Source organism: Triturus cristatus, chromosome 9, assembly GCF_964204655.1.
Source record: "Triturus cristatus chromosome 9, aTriCri1.1, whole genome shotgun sequence".
NCBI lineage: Eukaryota > Metazoa > Chordata > Amphibia > Caudata > Salamandridae > Triturus > Triturus cristatus.
Window position 1 is genome coordinate 1,160,101,535 of NC_140592.1, and position 22,306 is coordinate 1,160,123,840.

The 22,306-nt window shown below is 46.1% G+C and overlaps 1 protein-coding gene across 2 annotated transcripts in view; it reads left to right on the plus strand.

Annotated features, from left to right (window-relative positions):
- The window catches only part of SRSF5 (serine and arginine rich splicing factor 5), a 29,553-nt gene extending 7,569 nt beyond the window's left edge, over positions 1-21,984 (plus strand). Inside the window, exons 4-8 of one of the 2 annotated variants that reach the window (XM_085627131.1) lie at positions 6,907-7,047; positions 7,234-7,303; positions 8,346-8,419; positions 19,497-19,607; positions 21,519-21,984. In XM_085627131.1, coding sequence (XP_085483257.1) covers positions 6,907-7,047; positions 7,234-7,303; positions 8,346-8,419; positions 19,497-19,607; positions 21,519-21,843 — 721 coding nt within the window. In that variant the 3' untranslated portion in view covers positions 21,844-21,984. The remainder of the gene's footprint in view (positions 1-6,906; positions 7,048-7,233; positions 7,304-8,345; positions 8,420-19,496; positions 19,608-21,518) is intronic. The other variant, XM_085627132.1, reaches the window with a different exon arrangement.
- Positions 21,985-22,306: the final 322 nt, after the last annotated feature.

Consider the following 22,306-nt stretch of genomic DNA (forward strand, 5'->3'; position numbering starts at 1 on the left):
TTTTTTTTTTTAAACTGTCTAGCCACAACCCGAAATTCAGGTCCAAGTCCCCTGCATCAGAAATTCCTGGCCCAAAGCCTTGAAGTGAAATTACGAATCATGTAATTGGGTGTAGACGCTTGGGTTGATTTGTTTAGGTTGAGCATCGCTGAGACCGTTATTGGAGTTTTGGGACCAGTAATGTCTTCCTTCCTTGACCACCTAGCTACAGAAGGTGAAACTAACAAAATGGCGGCTATACATACCTCCCTGCAGCAGTGAGACGCTTTATACGTGTCTTGAATGCAACAGCAAATTATCAAGGTACCTCTTGAAGCAGCTTGCTGTACTGCACCTAGATGTGCTGGTGCCTTGCTCATTAGGGACCTCTAGGAGCAACTTGCAGTACTGCACTTAGACATGCAGTGCTGGTGCCTTGCTCACCAGGGACCTCTAGGAGCAGCTTGCGGTACTGCACCAAGAAATACAATGCTGGTTCCTGGCTCACTACACAAGCATTTGAAATACACTAGATCTCACATTACTGAAAGTATGAGCTATTGGCGTTGCATTATTTTAACGGTAATACCTCAAACTATCAGTAATGTGAGACCTATTGCATTGCAAATGCTTGTTTGCTTGTAGTTATCAGGGCTGTGGTATTTGTACCCACAGGGGTTTTGCCAAGTGAAGTTTGTTTAAATAGTGGTAATTAGCCAGTATGGGGGGTATCTTTCATAGATTCACATGCCTGAATCATTCCCCGTTGCCGAGGCGGGCGTCTACATCCTTATAGTAGAAAGAACCAAAAGTCCGCTCCAACCAATCAGCTACCAGCACCCTCTAGAAAACCGCATGTTGTGTGGAAGGGAGTCTCCCTGAGTGCCACTCAGTTTCTTCTCTTCAATTCTTCAGAATGTCTGACAGAAAAGCTCTGTTCAAACCCTGCAGGACCTGTGATAAGAGGGTCCATGTTGATGACCAGCATAAGGACTGCATTTATTGCCTTAATCCTAAACATGAGGCAAAGGATTGCAAGATCTGCTGTACTTTCCCTACCAAGATTCTTAGGGTCTTCGACTGAGGATGACCGAGCCTCAACTTCTAGCAAAAGAGCTAGATCCCATGACAGCTCTTCCAAGTGAAGGAAGAAACACCATAAATCTTCCCATGATGTTTCTGACCCTTCTCGGAGGTCGCCTAAGCTTTCCTCTGGGTCAACGCTGTCTCCACCCTCAACATCGGTCAAGGAGTCTAAGAAGACATCCACTTCAAAAACCGTGAGTAAAAGCCATGTCAAATCTGTCACTTTGACTCCAAGTAGTCTGCCCCAACGATGGCAGTTCAGTCAATGGCAGCACCATCAATGAAGACACTGCCGACGACTAGTGTATTTACCAATTCATTCATTCTAATGTATCGACGGTGATAGTTATACCTTCAGTCAATGCCCATATCGTCTGGACTTTTCCAACTCAAACTTTTCAAAGGCATCAGGATTATAGTAAGATTTCTCCCCTTCTGCCTTCACACCTCTTAGAAACATACCTTGAAGGTGATTGAAGACGATGAGGGACTATTTGGCACAGCTCACCATCCTTCTGCGCTTAACATCGTGTCAGTATGACGACTATTACCAGGAACAACTTATGGTTCCACATCATAGATTTCATCGAAGGGTGTCCCGCCAGAGTGAAATAGGTCACCTCCCTCCAACGCTTAAACAGGATCTCCAGGCCATGCTGACGGATTACCGTCAAAGGTTTTCCCCCGCAACAGGTGGTCTCAGAAAATCCACCCCCACCCGCAGTAGTTCTGATCCGTTACCGCAGTCTGAGGTTCCTGTTACACCGGCTCCTCCTTCAGGTCCATCTGAACAGGTGCAGCATGACACTACCGCCTCTGAAGATGAGGTTGAGGGCGGCAAATTGCCTGAAGATACTCATATTATGGATCCCTGGGACGAATATATAATACTGATGCCATTTCCACCTCTCCTTCTACTTTCTGATTCTCCTCCTGAGGACATCAAGGGCTTTCATAATTTAATGCAGCGGGCAGCAGCTAGATTCCAACTGCCTGTAACGGTTTAATAGTGTTTTTTAAATACATGATTTCAAGGAGGAGTCCAGGAAAATCACGCGGGCTGTACCCATCATAGACTATACCTGGAAGGAGGGGGTTAAGATCATGAAGACGCCTGCATTCATTCCGGCACTGCTTCCCCGCATAGAGGAAAAAATACCCTGCCAACAGCCCATCTTGTCTTATTTGTCATCCACGACGAGATTCAGTAATTTCGCAAGCCGCCCAACAGCGATCTAAAAATCCTACAATGCCTATCGCCACACCGCCTGACAAGAAAGAACGTCATCTGGACCTCACAGGCAAAAAATTCTGTCATGTCAGTGGCCTCAATTAGAGCTGCTAACTCTCAAGCGATAATCGGCCGTTATGACCGTCAAATGTGGTCAGATATGGCGGGTCTCATTGACTTTTAATTCCTGAAGACCATAGACAGAAAGCCGGGAAAGTTCTCTTGGAAGGAGAACATGCTGCATCTGAAACTATAAGAGTGCGCACTGGACATTGTGAACACCAATTTCCGTCACTCGCTGGGGTTGCAGTGCTTAGACTCCAGGGATGGCTTAAAGCCACTACTTTCAGACCGGAGGTGCAAACAAAGATTCTGGACATGGCCTATGGCTGAGTCCTTGTTTGGTAAGCACATTGAGGCCCTCCTAGCTATCAAAACTAACACGGATACCACCTAGATCGTAAGACACCCTTCAATACAGGCGCAGATCTTTCACAGGCGCAAGAGGGCGTGGTTTTACATCAAGAGGAGGATACCAAAACAGACAGTATCAATCTCAGTATAGACAGCCTTACAACCAGTCGTCGTACTCCTACGGCTAGCTTCTCCCGTCAGGGTGGTCGAAAGCGATGACAGAATCAAAGTTGAGACGCTAACAGGAAACCGTGATCTCCACAGGGCACCAACAGAATTACCCTCCATACCCGTGGGCGTGAAGATTTCAGCTTTTGTTCACAGTGGCAGGAAATTGCTTCAGACCAATGGGTTCTGGACCTATTCACCAATGGCCACGCCCTGTAATTTATCAAACGGCCATCTTCTACTCCACTCAGGGGTCCCCCTCGTCTTCACTTATTATTCAAAGAAGCCTTAACGATGCTCCTTCTATTCTCTTTTTATTTCTCTTCATAAAGAAGTCAGGGGAATGGCGACCGATTCTAGACCTCTGCAAGCTCAACAAATTACTCAAAAAGCAAAGTTTCCGGATGGTCACGCTTTCCGAGATTAAGCTGTTTAAACGAAGGAGATTTTATGGCTTCTCTGGATATGGAAGACTTGTATTTCCACATCCCTATCCACCTCAAATATCTTCAAAGTGCTCCCGTTTTGGCTGAAATCTGCACGAAGAATCTTCACGAAGTGCTTGGCACCAGTGGCAGCAGGATTGAGATCTGTAGGATTCCAAGTGTTCCATTATCTCGGCGATTGGCTGCTCAGAAGTCCTTCAGAACACGTAGCCAAGGTTGCCACAACAGCATGTCCCATCTCTTCGCTTATCTGGGGCTGACTATCAACGAGCAAATCGCAGTTGCGTCTTCAAGTCCTTCCTTTTCTTGGAGCAATGCAAGACACGGTCCAGTGCAAAGCATTCTTGTCACATGACTGCCAAATTCGTCTCCAAAAATTAGCAACTATGATTTCAAGAAGGTCAGTTTCTGTCCCGGTGTTTGCTACTCCTGGGGATGTGCTCTTCTGCAATAAATCTCCTACCCTTGGCACAGCTCAATGAGGCCTCTTCAGGAGGAGCTAAACCTTCAATGGCAGAAAGCATTGGCTTAGTTCGATTCCATCAAGATCACGCCGCGCATGATAGATTCTCTGCATTGGTGGTCACAAACAGCGAATCTAGCCCAAGGTCTCCCATTCCTACAAACCATTCCAGACTTCGTTTTAACGACAGATGCCTCCATGGAGGGATAGGGAGGCGATCTGCAAAATTTGCAGATTCAAGGAAAATGGTCTCAAGTACACAAACAGCAGCATATCAACACACTGGAGCTCCGTGCCATCTTTCCATCTCTGCAAGTGTTCCTCCCAAGGATTGCGGGTTCCTCGATGCTGGTCCGTACCGACAATACGACCAGCATGTACTACATCAACAAGCAAGGAGGAACAAAATCAGCTATGCTCTTGCAGGAGGCTCAGGAATTGTGGGAGTGGGTCACATTCCACAGGATAACCCTGAGAGCTGAGCACGTCGGGGGTCTCCACAGTACTCTGCGGACTCGCTGAGCAGTTCTCAATCGGACTGTCACGAGTGGGAGCAGGGGAACTGAGTATTCCAGGCTTGGGGCAAACCAGCACTGGATCTATTCGCAACGAGGGAGAACGAGAAATGCCGATACTATGCCAGCAGGTTCCCTCAACAGGGCTCAAAGGGGGAATGCCCTGTTAATGTGATGGTCAGGGATTTGTGCATACGCTTTTCCCCCAATACCATTGATCCCAAAGTCCTCCAAGATGAAGCTGGAGGGTTGCCTTCTAGTTCTGATTGCATCCCGTTGGCCAAGGCAGTATTGGTTCCAGGAACTTCTGCTTTTGTCTCAAGACAAGGCCATTTGCCTTCTTCCGACACCTACGATGTTGTCGAAGGACAGAGGCCAAGTGGTTCATCCAGACCCACAGCCCCTGCACTTGCATGCATAGCTCCTGATTTCTTAGAGTTCAAGGACCTTGACATTTCACAAGACTGTTTTGAAATTTTGGCCAAATCTCGTGCCCAGAGCACAATCCAGACTTGTTGCCTAAAATGGAAGTGATTTTTAGGTCTCGCCTGACCCAGCACATGCACTGGTCTGGCGAGACTTATCAAGAGGGCTCCAAAAAGTGCTGCCAGCCTAGAGCTACAGTGCGTGCGCGCCGCGCTTTACCGCGATTACTTTCACTTTCGCGGCTGCTTTGATGTGTGATCACTTTCACAGCCGCTTTGCATAGCCAATAGGTCTCGCTTTTGGGATCTAAGTTTTTAGTTATGCAACTGTTGCATGGCTAAACACTTATAAGGTCCCACAGGCGAGACCTATTGGCTATGCCAATGCTTGTAGCTGTTTGGTGTGAGGCAAATAACATTAACCCAGTTCAAGCTCCTGCGGAACAAATCCTCCCTTATTTGCTTTCTCTAGCCAAGCCTGGGCTTACCTTTTCATCGGTCAAAGTCCATCTTGCTGCTCTTTCCAGATCCAGAAAATGCGCGAAGGTTCCTTCTCTCTGTTCGTCTTCACTTGTCAAACAATTCATGGAAGGGCTTTTCCGAGCCTTCCCTACAGTGCGGTCACCCGCTGCAGAGTGGGAACTCCACACCTTACTAGCGCAATTATTAAAGTCCATTTGAGCCGATCCACAAAGCTGATCTAAAATTCATCGCTTGTTTAAAATTCTACCTGCAGAAGACTAAAGACATCAGATGTTCCAAACAACTGTTCGTGGCTTATGGTCAAGCCACACTTGGAACTGCAGTGACAAAGGCAACAATCGCCAGATGGCTGGCATCTAATATTTCATTTTTGCCATGACCAGGCCATCCCACCTTTACAGAGGAAAGCCATTCAAGAACTATGGCAGCTTCTACAGCATTGTTTGCTGGAGTGACTGGAAATTATTTGTCGTGCAACTATTGTGGATACAGTTTGGGAGTTTATTAACACTTGTCTCCCACCATCCGCAAACAGTACATTTGGTATACTGCTTGCTACTCTGATTCAGGCATGTGAATCTATGACAGATACCCCAATACTGGATAAGAAAACAAGTTACTTACCTGTAACTACAGTTATCCAGTATTGGTATCTTTCATAGATTCAAATGCACCCACCCTCCTCCCCGGCGAGTCAGTTCTCTGATACTTACTTCCCACTTGTGCTAAGAAAATCTGAGAACTGCCTCTGTTCTAGATTTAGGCCTTAGGCTTCTTTCTTTTAGCCTACTAATATTTACTTACGGCACTACTTTTGTAATTTACCTTTGGACTCCCGCCTCAGCGACGTGGTATGAGTCAGACCTGTGAATCTATGAAAGATACCTATATTGGATAACTGTAGTTACAGGTAAGTAACTTGTTTTCTTATCTGACATAAAATGCCACCAGTCTAGTGTAATCACCCCACCCACACTTCTGTGATGTTTGTAGGAGGCAATGCCTCCAGAAAAATTATCGGGAATGGGGAGAGATACCTAGGGCATATTTACAAGCCCCTTTTGCCACCACATCGCTACTTTCAGTGATGGCGTTGGGGGGCCTCGCCTTATTTACAAGGTGGTGTTAAGCCACTTCACGTGGCTTTACGCTGCCTTGTGAATAAGGCACCATTTAGCGTGAAAGGGGAGAGTAAGTCTGTTAGGCCAGTGGCAAAGTAATCTTTAAATATATTGCCTTTCGTAAGTACATTTGGGTATGTATGCATAAGCAAATATTGTGCCATGGTTTTTGTAGCATGTAAGGCTGGCACCTTTAACCTCTTCAGTGCCCATGACGAGCTGGACTCGTCATGGGCCGCGGTTGCGCTGTGCCCATGACGAGTCCAGCTCGTCATAAACCCCGCCCGCTAATGAAACGCCCGGCACAGGGCGGGGAAAGGGCAGGGCACTGAAGGGGTTAAGGCTCTTGGTGCCGGGCGGATTGTCGCATAGCATTCAAGTGACTCAATGGAGGATATAGTCGACGATCCCGCAGCTTTAGTACCAGTGTAGTACACGCTGTAAATATAATTCAGTCGTTTACTGTACCGGGGTCTTTTGCTGTTTGAAGTCCTTCAGGCTGAGTGAAACCTTGTTTACCCTTTATTGAAACCTTGTTTACCCTTTATTGAAACCTTGTTTACCCTTTATTGCAGAGTTACAATTGAACATGCCAGAGCGCGCTCCAGAGGCGGCGGTGGTGGCGGTGGCATGAGAGGTGGGCGAGGAGGAGGCGGAGGAAGATACAGTGACCGTTTTAGTAGTAGCAGTCGCCGTCCGCGTGGTGGTGATAGGAGGTGAGTGTCATAGCCGGCTTTGACCATGTTTATTCCACATATGGACCTGACACCTTTATCTGCCTCGGTTTTATTTTGCTGTTTTGTTATTTAATTGTACCTTCTCAGCGCTTCTCCTCTTCCACGTGCTGCCATCCAAATAACCGGTTATTTTCAATTGTTGATTGCATGGTTTCTATCCTTTAGATCTGCTCCACCTGTAAGGACTGAAAATCGCCTTATAGTAGAAAACCTGTCTTCAAGAGTGAGCTGGCAGGTTTGTTTAAGCTTGTTTATTTTAAGCTTATAGTAAGTGTAAATCGGTTAACTACAAAGATAAAATAACTTCAATTAAAATTTTAGTTTTATAACTCACTTAGTTTTAAATGATGGGTTGCGATTTTGAAAGTTAAAAAAGCTAATGTATAAAATGTTTGGGAAGGGATTTTTTTCTGATTGTTTCTTATCAATTTTAACCAAATATTAAACCCTTTATTTGCCAGCCTTTCTGTGTGTCGTTGGCCTCGTGACGAGGACTGCCTGTGGGTTATCCTAATCGCTCTGTCTTGGTCACTATTGGTTGGCCGTGTTGAATTTGCCAGTCAGCTCCTACCGTGTTATTTGGCCACTCCTAGATCGTTGATGGTCTTGACAATATCGGAGCACTTGTGAAGTGCCAGTTTGCAGCGGCCCCCTGAGAGTTGATAAAGAGGTCTGAATCTTAAGTTGAAAGCTGTTCCTTCTGTAAAGCTTCTGAATACATGTCGAAAGATACGAAATTGGGTGGTCGTTGGAATCCTGATCGCAGTAAAGTGGCCTTTGGTAACTTCAGAAGTAGAAAATGTTCGCCATCATCCGTAGTCCTCAAAAGGGGAGGGTCGTGTGAATAAAGGCCATCTTTGGGTAGTGATCAACACTTGGGTGGCGAAGAGCCAGTCGGGCATGTATCGAAACTATCTCCAAGCGCTTAATGCAGTTTGCTGCTTGACTAGCCTAGGGAAATATAAATAAGGTAAAGTAAACCATATTTTAATGATCTGTGAGGCACAAACTAATTCGTATTTTAGAGTCTTATTGGTTTGCTTAAGTTCAATTGTGTTAAACAGTTAAATGTAGATGTTTTTTGTAACCATAATTACTAAATATTAAAATTTTACAAATAGATGTCGTGCCTCAGTTTAGTTATAAATCATTTATTTCTACTATTGACTTTTATCAGGCTAGACCCCTTTTTGCTTAACTTAAGTATCCTTCATTCCTCGTATTTATTTCCAGTACCTAATTACATTTTCCTGTGCTTGCTACAATTCTTGTGTTAGGATCTGAAGGATTTCATGAGGCAAGCTGGTGAAGTTACCTTTGCTGATGCACACAGACCCAAGTTAAATGAAGGGTAAGCTTGCAGTTTTCACTAGCTTGTTAAATGCCAGCAATAGATGTACCACCTCCTGTTTTACTTTGTGTGGAATATCTCCGTACACTTGTTGCTCTTATCCAGTGTTATTGTTTTGCTTTTTTTTATATACTCAGTTCTGCCTTTAACCCCTTCAGCGCGGCGCGGATTCCCGCGCCACGCTGAAGGTTCGTTGCGCAGGCGGGCTCATGACGGAACGGTTCCGTCATAAGCACAGCCCAACCGACGCTCATGACGGAACCGTTCCGTCATGAGCGCCGAAGGGGTTAATGCCTACAGTTATCTATTGATGCTGTTTAGCATATTGACTCGTGATGGTCTGTCTTTACCCCCGATTACCATAAATATCATTTAGTAAGTGTAAGTTCAATTGGGAAGAGGTTTGATCCCTCAAGTTTGGTATCTCAGGAATCGCAATTTAAACTCAACTTATGGTGAAGTCAATATTAGATTGTAATTGTGAAAAATCCACTTTTAGAAAGTAGGCATTTTCTTACTTTAGCCATTTGGTGCCTGCTGCCTATCTCTGATTACATGGCTGTGGTGGGTGACAGGTGGGCAACTTAGGTGTCTCTTGATGGGCCAATCAAGGAGGATGGGTGGAAAGAGATGGGCACAGCCTCACACTTACACGTGAATAGGTCATGTCCTGTCCCCACTCAAAGGGCTTAAACCCCTCTATAGTGAGTCTGGAGCCAGGGCAGGATGGGAGGGCTCCACTTAAGAGGCAACACTGAGAATAAGCTATGGACTTCAGACCCTACCAACTCAGAATACGTCTAAGATCTGTGGGTACTCTACCAAGAAAGACTGGTGTGCTGCTGAAGGACTGCCCCTCTGCTGTACTGCTGCTCTGGAAGACACATTGCCTTGCTGGCCTGCTGCCCTCTTGCCTGGAGGAAACCAATGCGAGGCATTTGAGCTGTGCCCTGTTCAGTGCCTTTATTTTATTGTGTGGGAATCAGTTTGACATTTCCTCCTTACATCGTAAACTCAAATATTTAACAAACTAAATGAGCTCTGAACTCCTGCAGTATCTTCATGTTCGAGGCATGTGGGCTGCTGAATTCATATCTGTGCATAGATCGCCGCCTAGTGTTGGGTCCGGATGTTTGCACGTTGTTGTCCTGGAAGAGTCTTCGAAGTATCCTTGGATAGGTGACTCCTCCCCTAGACTACAGTGCGCATGGGCATCCTCTCCATCCTCAGATTGTTTTTTTTCCGCCATTGGGTTCGGATGTGCTTATCTTGACTCTAGTTAGGAAAACCTTTTTACAGGCCAAAAGGCCTTTAGTTCGCGTCGGTACTGTTCCCGATAGGTATCGATAGTATATTGTTAGTTTACTAACTTCCAGAACCAACTTTTTCGCCTTTTCCCCGACCATCGACCCTTCATCGACGATGGAATCAAGGACACCATTCAAGCGGTGTCCGGTATGCAATGCGAAATATCCCCATATCGACGTCCATCCGGTGTGCAACAAATGCCTTTCACCGGATCACGACGAATCTACATGTATGGCCTGTGCCCGATTCCGATCCAAGAAGACTCTTCGGAATCGACGAGCAGCAAGACTCGAAGCGCAGCAAGCGGCACCGGCCCCAGCCAACATCTTCAGCGACGAAGATGTCGAAGACGTGGAGAACCTACCCTCCAGCCCCGCTTCCGAACACGACTCCGTATCGGAAGACGTCAGTAGCATATTCATTCGAGGTCCTCGCATAGCTCTCTTGCACTTAAACTCCCACCAATCCCATTTTTACTCTGTCAACTTTTTAAAGAAACGTTTGTCAATATCCCTTATAAGTGGAGGATTGTCAAAGACTCGCCCCATCTGGTTGATCAGCAGAAGCAGTAAATATGGTCTACTATGTACACCATTTCTTGTATCGTTTAATTTGTTTCCTGGCCATACTCTTCTACCCTGAAACTATCCATGTTAGTACTGTCATACTTATTACTTCAACCAATCGTCCATTATGTGTAAGACCTGGTCATTCATTGTTGACATGTAAAGTGAAACAGCACCTTTTTGTTACCATGCGCTATAGAAATCTGCTACGTAAATAAACATTTTTAGCTTTTACCCCAGGAAGTCTAGGCCCAGAGCCCACGAGATTTCCTCTGCCTTCAGCCCTACTCTGGGCTCTCACATTAAGAAGCAGTGTGTTCACAGTAATAAAAAAAAAAGTGTTCCACTATGTATAACTCTATTGGAAGATGGATGTCCATTTTAGAAGCATTAGCTATGCTGGATGTAGTTCACTATTGATGAAAGTACCAGCACGGTATTGGTGTACTTGTACGCTCTTAAACCAAATCAGGGAGGTGGTAGAAATGGAAACCTAAAGAACTGCCCCACCAGCTCTGACACTTGAGCACTTGAAGTGCCGGGTCGTTGTCTGCATGTGATCTGGCAAGGTTCTGTCACTCTAGCCAGTGGCAAAAGTGGGCCATCCCAAGCTATGACGAAATGAAGCGGAGATGAATGATATACTTAAATAGATGGTTGCATTGTAGGGCTGAGCCAAAGCCAGTCTACATGTAGACGGATGGATATCTGTTTTTTGTGTTCTGCACTTTTGATTAGGTATACATCTGTATGGGTTCGAGGCATGTGGGCTGCTGAATTCATATCTGTGCATAGATCGCCGCCTAGTGTTGGGTCCGGATGTTTGCACGTTGTTGTCCTGGAAGAGTCTTCGAAGTATCACGAGATAGGTGACTCCTCCCCTGGACCACAGTGCGCATGGGCATCCTCTCTATCCTTAGATTGTTTTTCGCCATTGTGGCAGTGATGGAGTAGATACAGTAAGTGATGACCGTGCTATACAGTAATTCTGAGAGCTGCAGCTGCTACAGGCGCCGGGGAGGAGGGTGGGCGATATGAATGTCAGCAGCCCTACATGCCAAGAACAGATGCATACTGGTAAGTAGCATATTCAGTTCGAGGCATGTGGGCTGCTGAATTCATCTGTGCATAGAATACATAGCAGTACCTCCTATTAGCGGCGGCTACCCGTGCCAGCTGCAGCAGTCTGAAAAAGAGTTTTGAGAACAGCCTGTCCTACAGCTGCCTGCTGTTTTGAGTGTACATCTACGCAGTAGTGTTTAGTAAATGTATGTATAGTGGACCATGTGGCTGCTCTACATATTTCCTGTAGAGGAATGTTTCCTAGGAAAGCCATGGACGCCCCTAACTTTTGTGTTGAGTGGGCTCGTGGGGGAATCGTTAATGTGCGTTTAGCTTTTTGATAGCAAATTTGAATACATTTAACGATCCATCTGGCTATTCCTGCTTTGGAAATGGCGTTGCCCTTGTGTTGTGGAGAAAAGGCAACGAAAAGTTGTTTCGTTTTCCGAAAGTCCTTAGTTCTGTCTATATAGTACATGAGGGCCCCCTTTACATCTAGTGTATGGAGCATTCTCTCTGCGACATTTTGTGGACTTGGAAAGAAAACAGGCAGTTCAATAGTTTGATTCATGTGGAACTGCGATATCACTTTGGGCATGAATTTGGGGTTGGTACGTAGTACAACTGTTTGCGTGAACCTGTATGAATGGCTCTTGAATGGTTAGTGCCTGGAATTCACTAACTCTTCTTAATAAAGTGATTGCCACTAGGAAAGCTACTTTCCAGGTGAGGAATTGAATCTCACATGAGTGGAGAGGTTCGAAGGGTGGAGCCATCAGTCGGGTGAGGACCAAGTTGAGGTTCCACACCGGTGCTGGTGGGTGTCTTGGGGGAATCACTCGTTTAAGTCCCTCCAAGAAAGCTTTGATGGCAGGCACTCGGAATAAGAGAGGTGCTGCCTGTTCTGGAGATAGGCTGCTATTGCGGTCAAATGGTTACGTATTGAGGTATATGCCAGATTGCATCGGTATAGGTGTAAGAGGTAACAGATTGTTTTGGATGGATGTGCTTATCTTAGCTCAAGTTAGGAAAATTCAGATTAAGGCCAAAAGGCCTTTAGTAATCGTCGGTACTGTTCCCGTTCGGTATCGACTAGTTTCTTTAGTGCTTTAAAACCTTTTTCCAGCTTTTCGGATCCCTTTGGTCCGAACACCTGCCGTCCATCGACGATGGAATCGAGGACTCCATTCAAACGGTGCCCTTTATGCCACGCAAAATACCCACACATCTACGTCCACCCGGTATGCAACAAATGTCTCTCACCGGATCACGAGGAGTCGAAATGTATGGCCTGTGCCCAATTCCGATTGAAGAAGACTCTCCGGAATCGACGGGCGGCGAGATTAGAAGCGCAGCAATCGGCACCTGCCCCGGCCAACATCTTCAGCACCGAAGACGAGGACGCCGAGAGCGTGGAAGAAATAGACTCCAGCCCCGCTTCCGAACACGACTCCCGATCGGAAGACGACGAGGTGCTTTTTCAAAGGGAAGAAGTCATCGAGGTAGGAGACTACGATGAGGCCTTTGGGGCCGAAGAAGATGGCTCTAGCGAGGAGCTAGGCCCACCCGTCGATACGGAGGCCGACAAAATGCGTCATCATAAGGCTCAGGTCGAGGGATCGCCACCGGGCCTTACCCGAGATCAATCTCAAAGTTCTTCGGCCCCGAACATTCCGCACGCGCCATTACCAAAAACGACTAGATTCGCTTCAGCAAAACTGAAACCAATCGTCGCTCCAGTTCCACCGAAACCAAAAGTGAAACTGGCTGTAATCGGCTCGAAGCCCTCCACTCCTTCGACGCCAGCAAAAGCCATCGGCACCGAACTCAGTAAAAGGGATTTCGGCGCCGAGCTCACTGCAGCGGATATCTGTGCCGACCCGAAGAAAAAGGCCCTCGGTCCCCACAAAGCGCCTCTGCCTCTGGCACCGAAGCAGTCGGCCACGACCACCAACGTCAAAATGACCACTCCATCTGCGACAGCAGCGCCGCCTGCCAAGTCGTCGACTCCAACGACCGTCGATACCTCTCTTCGGATCGATGACCCCATTGCTCCAAAGCAGTCGACTACCTCCAAGGTGCCGAGCGGTTCCAAAGAGCCTTCAACGTTCTCCGTGCAACAGGTCGCGGCCTCGTTGCAACGCATCAGGGAACGGGCAGCCCTCCGATCCACGTCGGGCCCTGACGCGCACAAGGCTCCGAAAGCACCCTCGGCGCCGACCAACATCACGTTTGGCTTGCCGCCATCCACGGCGCCCAAGATGTTCGAGATCCGGACACGTGTCCGACAGACACAGTCCCCGTCTCCTGCACACACAGACTTTGAGCCTTCACAGCCACAATTCGACGCCAATACTGGTAGACTGATGCTCCGCAAGCGGAAAATCACGCCAGAAAAGGGATTGGACTCCTACAGAATCCCTCTCAAGTACAAATTGCCAGCAGGGTTGGAGCCCATGCTTCATGAACGCTTACAACCCTCCCTTCAGGATCCCCAGTCCTTTTCTCCGCAGTAGAGGACTATATGGGGGATGATACCACCTACCCTGGGGATGTCGATCCTGATGAGCATCTGCAATACCCAGATCGGGCATGGGATGACCCTACAGACCAGGGTACCGTACAAGATACCCAGTTCACGCAGCTTTACAGCACAAAGACATCTCCCACAGAGGACACTGCTGCCGTCAATGCCCTCATAGAACGGGCTGCTGCCAATCATGGAGTACAACTCCATTCTAACACAGTCGAAGACTTCTTGGTGGACACTTTCGCCTCTTCCGAAAGAACTGTAAACTCTGCCCATGTTGAAAGGAGTTCTCAAACCTGCAAAAGACATTTTTAAGGAAACAACCAGGGCACGCCTGCACCCGGTGACCCTATGTACATTAGGGGTCAGTTACCTTTGGACTCCATGGTAGTTGCTAACGCTCGCAAACGAGCCCTTTCGCAGACAGGTGATGCTCCTCCCCCAGACAAGGAGTCCAAAGTGCTGGAAACATCAGGCAAACTGATTGCAGCACAAGCAGCAAACATCTGGCGCATTGCCAACACACAGGCACTCCTGGCCCGTTATGATCGTTCCCACTACGACACACTAGAATCACTACTACAACATTTGCCTGATGAATATAAAGAGGCGGCGGAGCTCCTCATCAGTGAGGGACAACTCCTCACCAATGCATCCATCAAGTGCGCCCTGGATGCTGCCGACACAGCAGCTAGGGCAATCAACACAAGCGTCATGTTGAGACGACACGCATGGTTGAGAATCTCAGGCTTCAAGCCGGAAATTCAGAACATCTTAAATCAACCAGTCAACCCCGACTACTTATTCGGCCCGGAAGTTGACACTACCCTCGAAAAAATTAAAGACACTGACCCTGCCAAGTCAATGGGGGCTCTGCAGACGTAGCAGTTTCGCAGTGGCTCCTTTCGTCGCCCCGGGAATAGAGGAGCAGCTAGAGGTCAGGGGTCACAGCAGCAATACACTAAAGGCAACACAGAGTACCTACGATAAAACCAACCGAGGTGGATATCGTGGCTCCAGCACCAAGGGCAGAGGACGTGGTTACGGTAATACCAGGTCCTCACCCAAAAACAGTGACGCCCTCTCCCCTTCCCCCCCCCCCCCCCCCCCCCCCCCCCCTCCCCCAAACACACCACCTGTCGGGGGGGGGAGACTCCAGCGGTTCCTGTCCACGTGGAAAACCATCACCACAGACAGGTGGGTCAGGGACATTATCCAGCATGGTTACTGTCTCGAATTAACATCCACTCCACCCAACATACCGCCAAAACACCGTCCTATGTCCGTAGAGCACTTGGCATTATTGCAGCAGGAAGTGCTAAGTATGCTGCAAAAAGGTGCAATAGAGGTTGTGCCAATCAACCAGCAGGGGACAGGGATGTAGTCTCTGTACTTCTTAATCCCAAAAAAGGACGGGTCGCTCAGACCTATACTAGACCTGAGACCCCTCCACCATTACATTCTCTCAGAGCATTTCCATATGCTCCCCCTCCAGCAGGTTCTCCCGCTGCTCAGTCAGGGAGACTTCCTAGCCACACTAGACCTCAAAGATGCGTATTTCCACATACCCATACACCCCTCACACAGGAAATATCTCAGGTTCACTATTCAGGACCATCACTATCAATTCAAAGTTCTCCCCTTCGGAGTGACAACAGCACCAAGGGTTTTCACCAAGTGCCTAGCTACAGTGGCTGCACAGCTACGGAGACGACACATTCACGTCTACCCTTACCTGGACGACTGGCTTGTTCAGGCAAGGTCAGCCCAGCAATGTGCCAGCCACATGTCCCTCACCGTTCACCTTCTTCACAGTCTGGGATTCTCACTAAATTACCCAAAATCACATCTCCAACCCGCACACGTACGACAGTACCTGGGCGCGACCATAAACACTTTGGCAGCCACAGCTCAGCCAAATTTAGTGAGTATCAACAGCATGCAATTGCTGATCTCAAAGTTCAAACCTCAACACTCCCTTCCTGCGCGAGTGTTCATGCAGTTGATAGGCATGATGGCCTCCTGCATTTTCATAGTCCCGCACGCAAGACTACACATGCGCCCGCTTCAGGCGTGCTTGGCACGTCAATGGAATCAGGCTCACGGGCAATTAAAAGACCTACTGTTGGTGAGCGGTCGGGCATACAACTCTCTGCATTGGTGGAATCCACAAAACCTTTGCAAGGGCTGACCGTTCCACGAGCCTGTTCCACAAATAATGACAGCAGACGCCTCTCTCCAGGGTTGGGGAGCTCATGTACTCACACAGTGCAGGGACTATGGACGACGCAACAAAAGAAGATGCACATCAACGTTCTGGAACTGATGGCAATCTTCCTAGCCATGAAGGCATTCAAAGTACACTTGTGCAACAAAGTCGTGTTGATCCGGACGGACAACATGACTGCCATGTACTACATACAGAAGCAGGGAGGAACACTCTCCACAGTTGTCTCATCTGGCTCAGAGCATGTGGAAGTGGGCCATTCAGAGGAACATGTTCCTCATGGCGGAACACCTCTCCGGCAAGGACAACCAGATGGCGGATCTGCTCAGCAGACACAGCCACCAGATGCACGAGTGGGAGCTACATCCATCAGTACTCCAACCGTACTTCCAACAGTGGGGTCATCCGGAGATAGACCTATTCGCCACAAACAAACGCAAAATGCCAAAGCTTTGCCGCCAGGTTCCCACATCCGCAGTCACAGGGCAATGCGATATGGATGAATTGGTCCGGCAGATTTGCGTACGCTTTTCCCCCAGCGCCATTGATACCGCTAGTGGCACGCAAACTGCGACAACACTCACTGACACTCATCCTAGTTGCTCCCACATGGGCGCGCCAACCTTGGTACACCACCTTTCTAGAACTTTCCGTGGTGCCGCACCAAAGGCTGCGGATCAAACCCGCACTTTTAACGCAGAACCATTGCGAAATTCAGCACCCAGATCCGCAACAGCTGAACCTGGCAATCTGGCTCCTGAAGTCTTAGAGTTTGGCTACCTAAACCTGCCACCTGACTGTATGGATATCATCAAGGAGGCCAGAAGACCCACTACCACAGCATGCTATGCGGCTAAATGGAAGAAGTTTGTCATTTACTGCAACAACAATGACATTAACCCGCTAGACGCATCCATTCAAAATATAATCTGTTACCTCTTACACTTATACCGATGCAATCTGGCATAGTATCCATTTAACCGCCATAGCAGCCTATCTCCAAAACAGGCAGCACCTCTCTTTATTCAGAGTGCCTGCCATCAAAGCCTTCCTGGAGGGACTCAAACGAGTAATTCCCCCAAGACACCCACCGGCACCGGTGTGGAACCTCAACTTGGTCCTCGCCCGACTGATGGGTCCACCCTTCGAACCTCTCCACTCATGTGAGATTCAATTCCTCACCTGGAAAGTAGCTTTCCTAGTGGCAATCACTTTGTTAAGAAGTTAGTGAATTCCAGGCACTAACCATTCAAGAGCCATTCATACAGGTTCACGCAAACAGTTGTACTACGTACCAACCCCAAATTCATGCCCAAAGTGATATCGCAGTTCCACATGAATCAAACTATTGAACTGCCTGTTTTCTTTCCAAGTCCACAAAATGTCGCAGAGAGTATGCTCCATACACTAGATGTAAAAGGGGGCCCTCATGTACTATATAGACAGAACTAAGGACTTTCGGAAAACTAAACAACTTTTCGTTGCCTTTTCTCCACAACACAAGGGCAACGCCATTTCCAAAGCAGGAATAGCCAGATGGATTGTTAAATGTATTCAAATTTGCTATCAAAAAGCTAAACGCACATTAACGATTCCCACACGAGCCCACTCAACACGAAAGTTAGGGGCGTCCATGGCTTTCCTAGGAAACATTCCTCTACAGGAAATATGTAGAGCAGCCACATCGTCCACTATACATACATTTACCAAACACTACTGCGTAGATGTACACTCAAAACAGCAGGCAGCTGTAGGACAGGCTGTTCTCAAAACTCTTTTTCAGACTGCTGCAGCTGGCACGGGTAGCCGCCGCTAATAGGAGGTACTGCTATGTATTCTATGCACAGATATGAATTCAGCTGCCCACATGCCTCGAACTGAATATGCTACTTACCAGTATGCATCTGTTCTTGGCATGTAGGGCTGCTGACATTCATATCGCCCACCCTCCTCCCCGGCGCCTGTAGCAGCTGCAGCTCTCAGAATTACTGTATAGCACGGTCATCACTTACTGTATCTACTCCATCACTGCCACAATGGCGAAAAACAATCTAAGGATGGAGAGGATGCCCATGCGCACTGTGGTCCAGGGGAGGAGTCACCTATCTCGTGATACTTCGAAGACTCTTCCAGGACAACAACGTGCAAACATCCGGACCCAACACTAGGCGGCGATCTATGCACAGATATGAATGTCAGCAGCCCTACATGCCAAGAACAAATGCATACTGGTAAGTAGCATTTTCATTTACTGACCCGGCTCCGCCCCATTTTCCTAAAAGATCGTAAAATGACGTGAGTATGGGGCTTTTGGTGAGTTCAGTACCATTCTCATCTTGCCCGCTAAATCAATCGGCTATCTTGCACTGAAAGTGATGACATTTTGCCTGATCCCTTAGGACACTCCCCCCAAAAATAGAGTGCTATACTGCAAGTCGATCGAGGTGGTGGTCAGTTCCTTTATATTGCTGCATATTGCCTTAAGATTTTTTTTTTAAACCACAAATTAAGAACCTTGCTGACGACCAAAGTAGTCTGCCCCTCGGAGGTTCTATCCAGAATTTTCTCGGTGCAACTTTACCATTCTTAATTTGTTAACTGATGTAATTCTTACCCCAACTCTTGCCTACTAGGTTAATCATTGCGGTTCCGTGTAACAATGTCTACTTGCTTTAACCCCGTTGAATAACCAAACATAACTTTCTTACTGGCTTTGTATGTAGAAGTATGTCAGGTGTACATCCTTCTTAACTTATCACAATAGATAGATTAGATCTACAATTTTGGACATTGGCTTGGCACCATAACCAACTCAGTTGTGGTGACAGTTCAATTTCCCATAAAGGAAAAAAATTACAATGTTTGAAGTCTTTCAATGGAAGCGCAGAACATCTGTAACCAAGATGAATGTGTTCTCATGTAACGCAACTGGTGCTCATGTAAAGCGCTCTGATACCCATTTTCGGGTCAAGTTCGCGCTATATAGAGCTTCGTTGAAAAACGCCAAAAGTAAATCAACAAATCGGTGGTGTAGACTCATTTATCTCAACACCTCTTATGTTGATGTGTGGTTTTACAGCAGGTCCCCTATCTAGCCAGACCTTTAAAAAAGAAAAATGGTGGGCTACAACTTGTCTGCCCTGGTCAGCTCATCATGCTTAATTCAAGATCCTAATTTACATCCGTCTGTCTATAGCGGGGTCATGGAGATCGGACTCGCTGCCACTGTATTTGAAATGGTGATGAGGAGTAATCTCTGGATGGCTGTAACTTAATCATTCATAATATTGTTGTAGAAGGTGGGAATCGGGTAGTCTGAATCTTGCATGTAGTCAAGTTATGACATTTTGTGCTTGTAAAGATAATTTGAAACTTTTTTTCTAGGGTTGTTGAGTTTGCATCTTACAGTGACTTAAAAAATGCAATTGAGAAGCTGTCTGGGAAAGAAATAAATGGAAGAAAGATCAAATTGATTGAAGGAAACAAAAGGAACAGGTGCGTTCGATAATTGATTGTGGTTTACCATAGTTGAATGATTACACTGATCAAGAATTTCATCACAGATAATGATCCTTTAAGCAGCACTTTATGGAATTGTATACTGTTGTATGGCCAATTTTCTTAACTTTTGCATAGCACCTCTCCTTTAAGTTTTCTATTCCCGAATTGGCATCTCCTTAGTTAATTGCCTTTCACGTCAGTACCACCATTCAATCAGTGATCTTGCTGGTGTTAGAGCAATGGATGATTCGAAAATATTCTGCACAGCTGCATGCTAGTCATAACTATAACTGATCTGCGGCATGCAACTCTCGTTTGGTAGGCAGGTCAGTGCAGGTAATTCTTTACGGACATGCCATAGAGGTGTACTGGGCTTACTCCTGATGGAAGTACTCCCTTGCAACACTAGGAATAGCTACTATCCAGAAGGCTACTATACCTTTCCTTTATTTTACTTAGTATTGCTGTCCAATGTTCTTCAGTGCTCGAGTTGTGGAATTGGTTTTAACTTAAATATATACATATTTATTGCCTCCAGCTCGCGTCTTTTCCCGCAAAAGTATTGTGAAAGATTAAAGCTATGATTTCAGAGGAAAGACCCATGATGTATTATGATTAAGGGTCCCGATTTTATTGTATTTTTTTGGGGGGGACATTTCGGTCGATGCATATTTTTTTTCTTATATTGATAAGTACTTATTGAGTTTGAGGTGGGGGATGTAGAAATGTTCACATTTAACCAATAAATATGCACTCGTGCTTGAATGCCTTACACTTTTCAATACTATGCAGATAAGTCCATGCACGTATATGAAATTATGCAAATTTCAGTATCGACCATGTGCATTTCCCCTGATGTTTACACCTCTTTACTTGCATTCCTTTCCTTTATACCCCTCTTACCTATCAATCCACACACCTTTTGTCCTGGCAGTCATGTCTGACAGTATATAGCATCATTCAAAAACCAACCCAATTTCCATTTCTATCCACATTTGTAACTAAATGTTTTCGGTCTGTATTTATCTGCACAATTCGAATAAAAATAGAGCTGTAATTCTGATTACAAGCGAATGCCTACAGACCTCAATAGTACTGAACGAGTGCCACTCCGGTGGTAATTTCCCAGTTAGGCGTTCTGTATTAGGTTGTGACAATTGGTTCGGCTATTGTAGTTTTGTAAAATCTTCTGATAAATGTGAGGTTGAAGGAGAATGGCACTCATAGGTTATCAAGTGTCATACATGTATTCTGAGGTTTGTGTACCTGGATGCACAAAACTATGATACTGGTATAGAAGCATGCCATTCATTCTTAAGGGCGATTTTAAATTTGTGGCAATTTTAAGTAAATTTGCGTATGCATGACCAAAAAAAATGTCCTGAACTCTGCAATTTTATATAGGCTCTGAAATTGATGTGCTTCTGTTTTTTTTTTTTTTTTTTTGTTTGTTTTTTTTACTGGCTCATTTTAGGAGCTATACTAGTTGGGCGTTTACAGGGGGAAACGGTTATTGATTCCTCTGTTACGGTCTACTCATTGCTTTCATCTGGGGTTTTGGAAAAACTAAATTGAAGCACCTTGTAACACTTGTCCTGATCTTACATTTTAACAGCAAGTATAGAATCCAGCATTCATAGAAGCTTTACTCTGTAGTTCTTATGCTGCTTTAGGCCTGCATGAAATTGAGTAGAGGAAGACTAAAGTTGTTACATAGGTCAAAGGACAATTGCCAAGATATTACTACTAGGACTTGCATCCTCTAGCATTTGATTTGCTAGATATAAGCTGCTGTGGTACGCTGTTTGACCACATTTTTAGTTATAACCTCTCAACCAACAGCTGGTAAAATTCTGTCTTTAACAGCAGTGATTAATTATTTTTGGTTTTTTTTTGGTTTTTTAGCAGGTCCCGGAGCAGATCTCGATCACGCAGCAGAAGCTCATCCAGATCTCGCTCCAGATCTCGCTCCAGGAGCCGTAAATCTTACTCCAGGTCAAGAAGCAGAAGCCGAAGCAATAGAAGCAACCGCAGTAATCGGAGCAACCACAGCAACCGGAGTAATCGAAGCAAATCTCGTTCTGCAAGCAGGTCTCCCGCACCAGATGCAAAGCCAACAAGATCTTTGAGTAGGTCCAAGTCCCCTGCATCAGAAGGTCAGCCACCATCCCGATCCCCTTCTGTTGAGCACGAGAGATCTAGATCAAGATCTGTTGACAGTGGAAAATGAACTATGATACTATGATTTTTTTTTTTAATTAACATACTTAAATGTAAGTGTGTATTGGGAGGGTGGGGAGGGATGTGGGTTTGGCTGGCTGTTTTAGATGTCGTCCTCCAATCATTATGTATTAAATGTTTTTGATAAGCATTTTCTGGTAATTTTTGCGTTTGCTCCTCTGCTAATTGTAGTCGCTGTACACACCTGTTCAATGTAGGAAAACGACATTGAACTTAACATGAAACCTTTTCTGATCCATGCTTCTGCAGTCTCAGTTTTGGCATTAAATACGCAACAGCACAAGTTGTCCATGACATAACCTCTTTAAGGCTTGGAGAATTTTTGTCTGTCAAGATATTTGATATTGGAATCTACATGGAAGTGTTTTTAGTTAGTTTGTGCAAATTCTTTCTCAGTTTACAGAAAATGTTGTATTGCTGGCTGTAGCTATACTGTACAGCAGTCAGTCGTG